The sequence below is a fragment of the Mobula hypostoma genome, chromosome 1 (genome assembly GCF_963921235.1).
Source record: "Mobula hypostoma chromosome 1, sMobHyp1.1, whole genome shotgun sequence".
NCBI lineage: Eukaryota > Metazoa > Chordata > Chondrichthyes > Myliobatiformes > Myliobatidae > Mobula > Mobula hypostoma.
This window is the reverse complement of record NC_086097.1, coordinates 242,549,737-242,562,872: the sequence shown is the minus strand read 5'-3', so window position 1 is coordinate 242,562,872 and position 13,136 is coordinate 242,549,737. Positions and strand designations below refer to the sequence as shown.

General features: G+C 42.6%; 1 protein-coding gene and 1 long non-coding RNA gene across 3 annotated transcripts in view; one reads left to right on the top strand and one right to left on the bottom strand.

Moving 5' to 3' along the window:
- The window catches only part of LOC134355811 (uncharacterized), a 70,400-nt gene that overhangs the window by 21,525 nt on the left and 35,739 nt on the right, over positions 1–13,136 (bottom strand). The gene's annotated exons all lie outside the window — the stretch shown is intronic.
- The window catches only part of LOC134355806 (exostosin-1-like), a 139,116-nt gene that overhangs the window by 120,786 nt on the left and 5,194 nt on the right, over positions 1–13,136 (top strand). Inside the window, exons 9-10 of the mRNA XM_063066245.1 lie at positions 689–849; positions 2,229–2,400. Coding sequence (XP_062922315.1) covers positions 689–849; positions 2,229–2,400 — 333 coding nt within the window. The remainder of the gene's footprint in view (positions 1–688; positions 850–2,228; positions 2,401–13,136) is intronic.

Genomic DNA, 13,136 nt, shown 5'->3' with positions numbered 1-13,136 from the left:
TTGTGTAATGAGTTCCTCCAGCATTTTATGTTTGTTACTTGTAATGATTCACAGCTCAGAATAAAGAAATTTTGCTGTCTCAAAATGCTGACATTTTACTCTGAGAAATGACATGTAATTTGATACTATCCAATCTGAAGTAACAAACTCCCAGATGTTATCTCATTAAAGCTTTCAGAATGTCATGTTTTAGTGCAAGTATTTAGGCCCTCATTATACTTGCCAGGGTTGGTTGCAAATAAATATTACTGTAATTTAAGGAAACCTCATAAACGTCTGTTTTATCCTCTCTCGATGATATTGTGCATATATTTGCATGTCTTTGTAGCTTGGGAATCTTAATATTCTCAAGGTTGACTGTAAATACTACCAGCAAATATCAACTAATCCCTACTTCCTTTCAAAACTAGTTTACAAATGTGCATTTATAAGTAATTCAGCCTTAAAAAAGATGTGTAACTTGAATTCAAAAATAAATATTGCAGCTGCAGTCTCAAAAGAATTGTTCAGATCTATACCCCAGGGTTAACTCTTTAAAGGTCATTGTACGAATTATCAGAAGAGCAATCATCTTTCCTTTCTGAATTACCTCTATATGCATTTAACAATTTGTCTTTCACAGTTATTTTGAAAGTTGTGTTAATAGTTTGTAACATGGTGGACTCTGGTTTTATGTTTTGATTTTTAGGTAGATTTTGCCTTCACTGTGTGGCAGAGTTTCCCTGAGAGAATTGTGGGATACCCAGCTCGCAGCCATTTCTGGGACAGCACAAAAGAAAGATGGGGTTACACATCTAAATGGACAAATGATTACTCTATGGTCTTAACAGGAGCTGCATTCTACCACAGGTATGAATATAGGCTTGTAATAAGTGATCTGCTGGATTAGTTCATACAGCAAACAATCATGAAGGGAAATTCTTAGCCAGGAATTCATTAACATTTTCCACTGGCTATGTATCTTTCTAAAGTTTTATTGAATTTTCCAAAGATTGAAAAGAAGGTGACTGCGATACAAACAACCACTAACATGCATGCATACACGCACACACACCTCTCCTTCCTCCCTTCCACCCCCTGCCCCCGGAGGGGATGGCCTTAGTATAAAAGGGACACCCATTTAGAACATAGATGAAGAGCAATCTCTTTAGGAAGAGGGTGATGAATCTATTAAATTCTTCGCCACAGATGGCTGTGGAGGCCGAGTCACTGGGTATATATAAAGGAGGGGTTGATAGGTTCTTGCTTAGTCAAAGTGTCAAAAGTTACAGGGAGAAGGCAGGAGAATGGGTTTGAGAGGAATAATAAATCAGCCATGATGGAATGGTGGAGCAGACACCATAGGCCATATAGCCTAATTCTGCTCCTATCTCTTATGGTCTCATGTTTGGTGGTTAATAGATCACTATAAATTTTCCACAGTACACATTTGTGGCAGGAGAATTAGGAGAACTGGTGTGTATGTCAAAAGGGGTAGTTTAGGGAAGTGGCGTAATGGGACACCAACTGGCATACACTCAGTGGATTGAACAGGCTGCTATGTTGTAAAAGGGAAAATGAGAATTTTTTATAACAAACATCAGATTTTGGTTGTTTCTGATTATCCAAGTCTATGTGCATCCTAATAGTACAGATTATACTTAACCTAGCACAATCTGTACTGAGCCACGTTACCTGTGGCAACACCTAACTGCTGGATTATTGTCCGCTGCAGTAGTACTGCACAAATCAATTTCCACTTTACATTTTAAGTTCAGAAAACATTTTAAGCTTTCTGAGCAACTGTGAAATACATTATTATTCATCCTTCATCCCCTGACCTTAGTCATAGGCTCCCAGCCTTTTTTATGCCATGGACCAATATCATTAAGCAAGGGGTCCGTGGGTCCCAGGTTGGGAACCCCTACGCTTAGATAAACATGATTTTAATATAATTCTTGTTTGTGATGGGATTGTATTTCATAAACTTTCCTATCCCAGTACAGGTAAAGTTGTTATTATTAAAACAGTTTTGTCAATGCTTATGGACTGCTGTATTGTTCATGTCTTCTGTTTTTCCTTCATTTGTATGGATAAATTTACAGTCCAATCAGATTATCATTGAGTGCATTAAATTTTCAGATATTTTACCAATTTCACTACAAAAAGAAACCAGAAATATACTGTTTTAAAGTATTTAACAGAAAATGTGTGATTAATTGAGGTGTGTTATTTTATTGTTGATATAGATACTATCATTATCTGTACACTCATTACTTGCCTGCCAGTTTAAAGAACATGGTGGACCAACTGGCCAACTGTGAAGACATTCTGATGAACTTCTTGGTGTCAGCAGTTACCAAGCTGCCTCCTATTAAAGTAACCCAGAAAAAGCAGTACAAAGAGACGATGATGCAGCAGGTAATTTCACTGTGGGTTTCATAGCATTTGTTGAATTTCGAGCTTGGAGCACTGATCCAAGTTTAGGGCTGGAGAGGTGTAGAGGGTGGCCCTTTCCTGTGTTTGAGCTTCAGTGGTAAACATGGCCTAGCTTTTTAAGAGCCTAGCCAGAAGCAAACAGTAAAGACAACAGGTCCAAAATAAAGACTAAGTGCTCAAAGTAAGCAAGTTGGGCAGCATCTTGAAGAGTCTGTTAAAGTTTCAAGTTGATAATGTTTCAGCAGAAATTAGGAAATTGTAGAGAAATGGGTGAGGTCAAGAGAACAAAGGAAATGTTGGAGTGGAGAATGAGCAACTGAATAACACATGGTATGGTGCTGGCTGAGTGAAGATGTTGAAGCTAAGCTGTCTGGATTTTGGAGGAAGTGTACATAGAGTTAAGGGTTTCCAATCTTTTTTATGCCGTAGACCAATACCATTAAGTAAGGTGTCCATGGACTCCAGATTGGGAACCCCAGATAGAAGGAGATCAATGTACAGTAGAAAGATGCTGGAACCATGATATATGGAACACAGTTTCTAGAAATCTGAAATAAAAGAGAAAATATCCCATGAATCAGGCAGCATTGGTGGAGAGAAAGAAAAACAGTTAACAGTACAGGTTGATGACCTTGCATGAGATGCTCCTCCAGCTTTCATTGAGATTTGCACAAATAGATGTCTACTTTGCAGTTTTAAGCCCCATGTTAATGAAAACATTCGTGAGGTGGCACAATGGCCTGGGGTTAGTGCAACACTTTACAGCATTCACCACTGTCTGTAGGGAGTTAGTACATTCTTCCCGTGACCACATGGGTTTCCTCCAGATGCTCCAGTTTCCTCACATATTCCATAGCCGTACAGGCTAGGGTTAGTGAGTTGTAAGCATGCTATGCTGGCGCCAGAAGTGTGGCAATACTTGCGGGCTGCCCAGCACAATCTGGTTTGACACAAAACACATTTTACTGTATATTTTCATGTACATGCAACAAATAAAGCTGATTAAAGATTCTGTTGGAGCAGTGTCAGAGGTCAAGGTAGAGTCCTAATGAGATGGAGGATTAAAGTTGGTTCATAATTTTTAGACTTTCTTGAATCACTGTTCTCAAAGATTTATATTTAATGCCATGTGTGAGTTACGTATGCCCTTGACATTTTGTGCAATGGTACTCGCTCACTCCATTTCAAAGTTGTTCTGGTTGGCAATTGTACATCACCATTCAGCACTTCAACAAGAAACTCTTCTTATAAGAATCAGAGATCGCAAATGTGAAGCACTCCTCTGTGTTTCTCCTTCTTCACTTTCCTCTAATTTTGTCTCTTCTTTCCCCACCCCACCCTCTACCCAATTCCCCTCCTCCCCACAGACTTAGCCTGTCACCTGACCTTTCTCTACCTGACCTCAGACAAACTAGTAGAGGCCTCGGCTTTATCACCCTACATTTCCAGCTCGGTTACATTTAAATTCAGCAGGGTGTTGATCTCTTCTGTTTGCCTTTCCTCTACGTTTACTTTTCAAATTGGAAACTTCATCGTCATTGCTCAGATTCATTTATCACGTGTACTTTGAAGCATACAGTGAAATGTGCCATTTGTATTATCAACCAACACAACCTAAACTTGGCTTAAGGAGTGACCTAACCTTCTGTGCTATGTTGGTGTGTGGTGGCACTTACCAACATAAAATTCCTACAATGCTCAACAAAACGCCACAGAAACATCAAGCAACAAAACAACAACAAAGCAAGCCCCTTTCCTCATTCTTACTACCTTCCCCCTGCACACACGCTCACAGACACAACCTCACACATGGACACAGACACTCAGACTAACAATTTGATATAACACTACCTGTCTTACCTTCTGTAATGCCCACACAGGCCTTAGCTGGCCTAGCTCTGCACTCGGCTTACAATGAACATTGTCACTATCTATCACCCCTGGAACATGTTCCCTTGCCTCTTCATCCCAGACATTGTTGCTGCTTTTTGCTTGTCCAAAAGTCAGAATTTTTCTTGTTGCCAATTTGCAGTGTGCTCTTGCTTCCCTGTGGTCCAACTCACGCGTATCCCTCCTGCTTCTTGGCTTCTTTATCTTCAGATTAATGTGTCCACTACAAGCATGATAGCTCTCAGATTCCCACATCTAGCATCATAGGATGTTCACCTACATTGCAGGGACTATTCTCCCAGTTTCTTCTTCTCGATTATGTATTTGCACAACAGTGCTTTGGAGATGTCTTCCTTTTTTAAAGATTAGTTTTATTTGTGGCATGTACATTGAAACATAATGAGATGTGTTGTTTGTGTTGACTCAATGTGGAGTGGAGAGCAAGTTTAGTAAATCAAGTGGGAGCAAAGGATGTTGGGAATGCAAGACTGGAGCACTGCGGAAGAGGTGTTGGACAGCTGGCAGAGAAGGTATGGCAGTGGCAGGAGATAGCGTGGGTGCAAACACACCCAGCCCTGAGACACCAGGCAAGATCATTTGACATTACAGAGCATCTCTCTGGTGCTTCCCTCTCCCCCTCCCCCTTTTCCCAACCATGATTCCCCTCTCCCTGCCCCCTTCCCACTCCGTCTACAACAGGGACCCATATAAGAATCTGATTTATCATAACTCTCATATGTCATGAAATTTGTATTTTTTTTACAGCAGCAGTACAGTGCAATGCATAATATTACAGTACTTTGCAAAAGCCTTGGGCACCCTGGCTATATAGAGTATATGTGCATGAGACTTTTGCACTGTACTATATATTTCACTCCCTTCTTTTTCTTTAAATATTCCTCCAATTGCCTCCAGCTCCTTAGCATTTGTTATGTAGCAGTGGCATAATCTTTTGAAGAGGTTATAACCGCTTGAAGATTCCTGAATTTAACCTCTCTTATTGGCTACCCTGCAGTTATTTGGGGTCTAATCTCTGTAGTTGCTTCCCAAAACTTTTGTTTCTACAGTGGCATGCAAAAGTTTGGGCACCCCTGGTCAAAATTTCTGTTACTGTGAATAGTTAAGTGAGTAGAAGATGAACTGATCTCCAAAAGTCATTAAATTAAAGATGAAACATTCTTTTCAACATTTTAAGCAAAATTAGTGTATTATTTTTGTTTTGTACAATTTTAGAGTGGAAAAAAGGAAAGGAGTACCATGCAAAAGTTTGGGCATCCCAAGAGATTTGAGTTCTCAGATGACTTTTACCAAGGTCTCAGACCTTAATTAGCTTGTTAGGGCTATGGCTTGTTCACAGTCATTGTTAGGAAAGGCCAGGTGATGTAAGTTTCAAAGCTTTATAAATAACCTGACTCCTCAAACCTTGTCCCAATAATCAGCAGCCATGGGTTCCTCTAAGCAGCTGCCTAGCACTCTGAAAATTAAAATAAATGATGCCCACAAAGCAGGAATGGTGGAGGTCAAGTTGAGGTCTGGAAGACCAAGAAACCTTTCCAAGAGAACTGCTCGTAGGATTGCTAGAAAGGCAAATCAAAACCCCCGTTTGACTGCAAAAGACCTTCAGGAATGGTGTGGTGTGGTGGTGCACTGTTCTACTGTGCAGCGGCACCTGCACAAATATGACCTTCATGGAAGAGTCATCAGAAGAAAACCTTTCCTGCGTCCTCACCACAAAATTCAGCGTCATAAGTTTGCAAAGGAACATCTAAACAAGCCTGATGCATTTTGGAAACAAGTCTTGTGGACTGATGAAGTTAAAATAAAACTTTTTGGCTGCAACAAGCAAAGGTATGTTTGGAGAAAAAAGGGTGCAGAATTTCATGAAAAGAACACCTCTCTAACTGTTAAGCACAGGGGTGGATCGATCATGCTTTGGGCTTGTGTTGCAGCCAGTTGCACAGGGAACATTTCACTGGTAGAGGGAAATTAAATACCAGCAAATTCTGGAAGCAAACATCACACCGTCTGTGGGGGGAAAAAAAAGGTGAAGGTGAAAAGAGGATGGCTTCTACAACAGGATAATGATCCTAAACACACCTCAAAATCCGCAATGGACTACCTCAAGAGGCGCAAGCTGAAGGTTTTGCCATGGCCCTCACAGTCCCCTGACCTAAACATCATCCAGAATCTGTGGATAGACCTCAAAAGAGCAGTGCTTGCAAGACGGCCCAAGAATCTCACATAGGTAGGAAAAGGGATGAGGTCCTGAAAGGAGAATATAGGGAGCTAGGAAGGGAGTTGAGAATAAGGACCGCAAAGGTAATAATCTCGGGATTACTGCCTGTGCCACGCGACAGTGAGAGTAGGAATGCGATGAGGTGGAGGATAAATGCGTGGCTGAGGGATTGGAGCAGGCGGCAGGGATTCAAATTTTTGGATCATTGGGACCTCTTTTGGCGCAGGCGTGACCTGTACAAAAAGGACGGGTTACACTTGAATCCTAGGGGGACCAATATCCTGGCAGGGAGATTAGCAGGGGCTACTGAGGTGACTTTAAACTAGAATGGTTGGGGGGTGGGAATCAAATTAAAGAGGCTAGGCGTGAGGAGGTTAGTTCACAACAGTGGGATGGGAACCAGTGCAGAGAGACAGAGGGGTGTGAAGTGAGGGTAGAAGCAAAAAGTACTAAGGAGAAAAGTAAAAGTGGCAGGCCAACAAATCCAGGGCAAGCATTAAAAAGGGCCACTTTTCAACATAATTGTATAAGGGCTAAGAGAGTTGTAGAAGAGCGCCTGAAGGCTTTGTGTGTCAATGCAAGGAGCATTCGTAATAAGGTGGATGAATTGAAAGTGCAGATTGTTATTAATGATTATGATATAGTTGGGATCACAGAGACATGGCTCCAGGGTGACCAGGGATGGGAGCTCAACGTTCAGGGATATTCAATATTCAGGAGGGATAGACATGAAGGAAGGGGAGGTGGGGTGGCATTGCTGGTTAAAGGAGAGATTAACGCAATAGAAAGGAAGGACATAAGCCAGGAAGATGTGGAATCGATATGGGTAGAGCTGCGTAACACTAAGGGGCAGAAGACGCTGGTGGGAGTTGTGTACAGGTCACCTAACAGTAGTAGTGAGGTCGGAGATGGTATTAAACAGGAAATTAGAAATGTGTGCAATAAAGGAACAGCAGTTATAATGGGTGACTTCAATCTATATGTAGATTGGGTGAACCAAATTGGTAAAGGTGCTGAGGAAGAGGATTTCTTGAAATGTATGCAGGATGGTTTTTTGAACCAACATGTCGAGGAACCAACTAGAGAGCAGGCTATTCTGGACTGGGTTTTGAGCAATGAGGAAGGGTTAATTAGCAATCTTGTCGTGAGAGGCCCCTTGGGTAAGAGTGACCATAATATGGTGGAATTCTTCATTAAGATGGAGAGTGACATAGTTAATTCAGAAACAAAGGTTCTGAACTTAAAGAGGGGTAACTTTGAAGGTATGAGACGTGAATTAGCTAAGATAGACTGGCAAATGACACTTAAAGGATTGACGGTGGATATGCAATGGCAAGCATTTAAAGGTTGCATGGATGAACTACAACAATTGTTCATCCCAGTTTGGCAAAAGAATAAATCAAGGAAGATAGTGCACCCGTGGCTGACAAGAGAAATTAGGGATAGTATCAATTCCAAAGAAGAAGCATACAAATTAGCCAGAGAAAGTGGCTCACCTGAGCAGTGGGAGAAATTCAGAGTTCAGCAGAGGAGGACAAAGGGCTTAATTAGGAAGGGGAAAAAAGATTATGAGAGAAAACTGGCAGGGAACATAAAAACGGACTGTGAAAGCTTTTATAGATATGTAAAGAGGAAAAGACTGGTAAAGACAAATGTAGGTCCCCTGCAGACAGAAACAGGTGAATTGATTATGGGGAGCAAGGACATGGCAGACCAATTGAATAATTACTTTGGTTCTGTCTTCACTAAGGAGGACATAAATAATCTTCCAGAAATAGTAGGGGACAGAGGGTCCAGTGAGATGGAGGAACTGAGCGAAATACATGTTAGTAGGGAAGTGGTGTTAGGTAAATTGAAGGGATTGAAGGCAGATAAATCCCCAGGGCCAGATGGTCTGCATCCTAGAGTGCTTAAGGAAGTAGCCCAAGAAATAGTGGATGCATTAGTGATAATTTTTCAAAACTCGTTAGATTCTGGACTAGTTCCTGAGGATTGGAGGGTGGCTAATGTAACTCCACTTTTTAAAAAAGAAGGGATAGAGAAACCGGGGAATTATAGACCAGTTAGCCTAACGTCGGTGGTGGGGAAACTGCTGGAGTCAGTTATCAAGGATGTGATAACAGCACATTTGGAAAGCGGTGAAATGATCGGACAAAGTCAGTATGGATTTGTGAAAGGAAAATCATGTCTGACGAATCTCATAGAATTTTTTGAGGATGTAACTAGTAGAGTGGATAGGGGAGAATCAGTGGATGTGGTATATTTGGATTTTCAAAAGGCTTTTGACAAGGTCGCACACAGGAGATTAGTGTGCAAACTTAAAGCACACTGTATTGGGGGTAAGGTATTGGTGTGGGTGGAGAATTGGTTAGCAGACAGGAAGCAAAGAGTGGGAATAAACGGGACCTTTTCAGAATGGCAGGTGGTGACTAGTGGGGTACCGCAAGGCTCAGTGCTGGGACCCCAGTTGTTTACAATATATATTAATGACTTGGATGAGAGAATTAAATGCAGCATCTCCAGGTTTGCGGATGACACGAAGCTGGGTGGCAGTGTTAGCTGTGAGGAGGATGCTAAGAGGATGCAGGGTGACTTGGATAGGTTGGGTGAGTGGGCAAATTCATGGCAGATGCAATTTAATGTGGATAAATGTGAAGTTATCCACTTTGGTGGCAAAAATAGGAAAACAGATTATTATCTGAATGGTGGCTGATTAGGAAAAGGGGAGGTGCAACGAGACCTGGGTGTCATTATACACCAGTCATTGAAAGTGGGCATGCAGGTACAGCAGGCGGTGAAAAAGGCGAACGGTATGCTGGCATTTATAGCGAGAGGATTCGAGTACAGGAGCAGGGAGGTACTACTGCAGTTGTACAAGGCCTTGGTGAGACCACACCTGGAGTATTGTGTGCAGTTTTGGTCCCCTAATCTGAGGAAAGACATCCTTGCCATAGAGGGAGTACAAAGAAGGTTCACCAGATTGATTCCTGGGATGGCAGGACTTTCATATGAAGAAAGACTGGATGAACTGGGCTTGTACTCGTTGGAATTTAGAAGATTGAGGGGGGATCTGATTGAAACGTATAAGATCCTAAAGGGATTGGACAGGCTAGATGCAGGAAGATTGTTCCCGATGTTGGGGAAGGCCAGAACGAGGGGCCACAGTTTGAGGATAGAGGGGAAGCCTTTTAGGACTGAGATTAGGAAAAACTTCTTCACACAGAGAGTGGTGAATCTGTGGAATTCTCTGCCACAGGAAACAGTTGAGGCCAGTTCATTGGCTATATTTGAGAGGGAGTCCTGCACCTATTTTCTATGTTTCTATGTAACTAGAAGCCTTTTGCAAGGAAGAATGGGCGAAAATCCCCCAAACAAGAATTGAAAGACTCTTAGCTGGCTACAGAAAGCGTTTACAAGCTGTGATACTTGCCAGAGGGGGTGTTACTAAGTACTGACCATGCAGGGTGCCCAAACTTTTGCTTCAGGCCCTTTTCCTTTTTTGTTATTTTGAAACTGTAAAAGATGAAAATAAAAAAGTAATCTTGCTTAAAATATTAAAGAAAGGTCATCTTTAACTTTATGCCTTTTGGAAATCAGGTCATCTTTTACTCGCTTAGCTTTTCACAGTAACAGAAATTTTGACCAGGGGTGCCTAAACTTTTGCATGCTACTGTATGTACGTCTTTCTCCCTTTGACTTTGAAAAATTACCTACAATATAACCAAGTCTTTGGCAATCTGCCTTGATATCACCTACTGTGTTTGACGGTTTTTTATTTTGAACTGCTCCTATGAAATCCCTTGGGCATTATTGCTGTGTGTAAGGTACTATGTCAATGGAAGCTGTTGAAAAATTGATACTGAATTTCATGGAAATATATTAAGACAAGTAAAAAAATATATGTATATATAAAAAGCTTTAGGGCACTTTTGAAAGATTAGGAGGAATTAGGAAGGGATTCAAGAGATTGGTGTCGAGACCACTCACAGTTCAATGTAAATTTATTTCAAACTATAGATTTTTATTTTATTGAGATACAGTGCAGAACAGGCTCTTCTGGCCTTCAAACCATGCCTCCGATTTAATCTAGCCTAACCATGGGATAGTTTACAATCTACCATTCTGGCCCTCAAACCATGCCTCAGATTTAATCTAACCTAATCATGGGACAACTTACAATCTACCAATTGGTACGTCTGAGGAAACAGATCACCTGGAAGAAATCCATGCATTCATAGGGAGAACGTATAAACTCCTTTCAGACAGTGGGCAGAAATTGAACCCGGGTTGCTGGTACTGTAAAGCATTGTGCTACTATGCTACTGTCCACCCCTGTCATCATATACTACATTGATTCGTTTTAGAGCATTCACTGTATGTGGCCAAGTGGTTAAGGCATTGGACTAGCGACCTGAAGGTCGTGAGTTCGAGCCCCAGCCGAGGAAACGTGTTGTGTCCTTGAGCAAGGCACTTAATCACACATTGCTCTGCGATGACACTTGTGCCAAGCTGTATGGGTCCTCATGCCCTTCCCTTGGACAACATTGGTGTTGTGGAGAGGGGAGACTTGCAGCATGGGCAACTGCTGGTCTTCCATACAACCTTGCCCAGGCCTGTGCCCTGGAGAGTGAAGACTTTCCAGGCGCAGATCCATGGTCTCGCAAGACTAACGGATGCCTTTGTTTTACTGTAGATACAAAGATATACAATAAAAATCTGCACACAAAGACTGACAAGTAACCAATGTGCAAAAGAAGACAAACTGTGCAAATGGAAAAAAAAGTGTTTTTAAATTAATTAATTAATACAGAGAACATCAGCTGTAGGGTCCATGAAAGTGAGCACATGGGTTGTGGAATCAGTTCAGTGTTGTGAGTGGAGTTATCCACACTGGTTCAGGAGCGCTATGGTTGAAGGATAACTGTTCATGAACCTGGTGGTGTGGGACCCAAGGCTCCTGTACCTCCTTCCTGATGGTAGCAGCAAGAAGAGAGCATAGTCTGGAAGGTGTGGTTGGGGGGGGGGGCAGTGCAAGGGAGGGGTCCTTGATGATGGATGCTGCTTTCTCGGGGCAGCACCCCTCGTACATATGTCCAGTGGAACTGAAGGCTCAGCTGCCAGTGGTAGGATGATTAAGGATCTGGTTCATGACAAAGGCCAAAATCTGAGGCGTGTTGTCATAAAGCTGAGGTCACCCACCTTGTAAAGACACTACCCAGAAGAAGGTAATGGCAAACCACTTCTATAGATATATTTCCCAAGAGTAGTCATGGTCATGGAAAGACCAGGATCACCCATGGCACATAATGAACAAACATTGTGACGACTGTACTGCCACACACAGCTCTAATCTGCTGATCAAGTTCGGAATGACATGATTTTGATCAGCCATATTTCTAGCAGTAATGAGACAGCCTACAGTGGAGAGGTTGACACCCTGACACAGTGGTGCCTCTCGCTCAATGTCCAAACAACAGAAGAGCTGATTGTGGATTACTGGAGGAAAGGAGACAGGTTCGGCCCAATCAACATCAATGGGTCTGCAGTTGGGAGGGTGAGTAGTTTCAAGTTCCTGGATGTGCATATCACTGATGATCTCACCTGGACTGTACACACCAGCTCTGTGGCCAATAAAAGCGCAACAGCGTATAGAAACATAGAACATAGGTGCAGGAGTAGGCCATTCGGCCCTTCGAGCCTGCACCGCCATTCATTATGATCATGGCTGATCATCCAACTCAGAACCCAGCCTTCCCTCCATACCCCCTGACCCCCGTAGCCACAAGGGCCATATCTAACTCCCTCTTAAATATAGCCAATGAACTGGCCTCAACAGTTTGCTGTGGCAGAGAATTCCACAGATTCACCACTCTCTGTGTGAAGAAGTTTTTCCTAATCTCGGTCGTAAAAGGCTTCCCCTCTATCCTCAAACTGTGACCCCTCGTTCTGGACCTCCCCAACATCGGGAACAATCTTCCCGCATCTAGCCTGTCCAATCCCTTTAGGATCTTATACGTTTCAATCAGATCCCCCCTCAATCTTCTAAATTCCAACGAGTACAAGCCCAGTTCATCCAGTCTTTCTTCATATGAAAGACCTGCCATCCCAGGAATCAATCTGGTGAACCTTCTTTGTACTCCCTCTATGGCAAAGATGTCTTTCCTCAGATTAGGGGACCAAAACTGCACACAATACTCCAGGTGTGGTCTCACCAAGGCCTTGTACAACTGCAGTAGTACCTCCCTGCTCCTGTACTCGAATCCTCTCGCTATAAATGCCAGCATACCGTTCGCCTTTTTCACCGCCTGCTGTACCTGCATGCCCACTTTCAATGACTGGTGTATAATGACACCCAGGTCTCGTTGCACCTCCCCCTTTCCTAATCGGCCACCATTCAGATAATAATCTTCCATCTTCCATCTCAGGCGACAAGAAGTTCAGCAACTCCTCAAGACCTTCTACAGGGGCACCATTGAGAGCATACTGACTGGCTGTATCACTGCCAGGGTGCAGGAACTGCACCAGCCTTGATCGCTGGAACTGCAGGGAGTGGTACGGACAGCCCAGTGCATCTGTGGATATGGATTTCCCT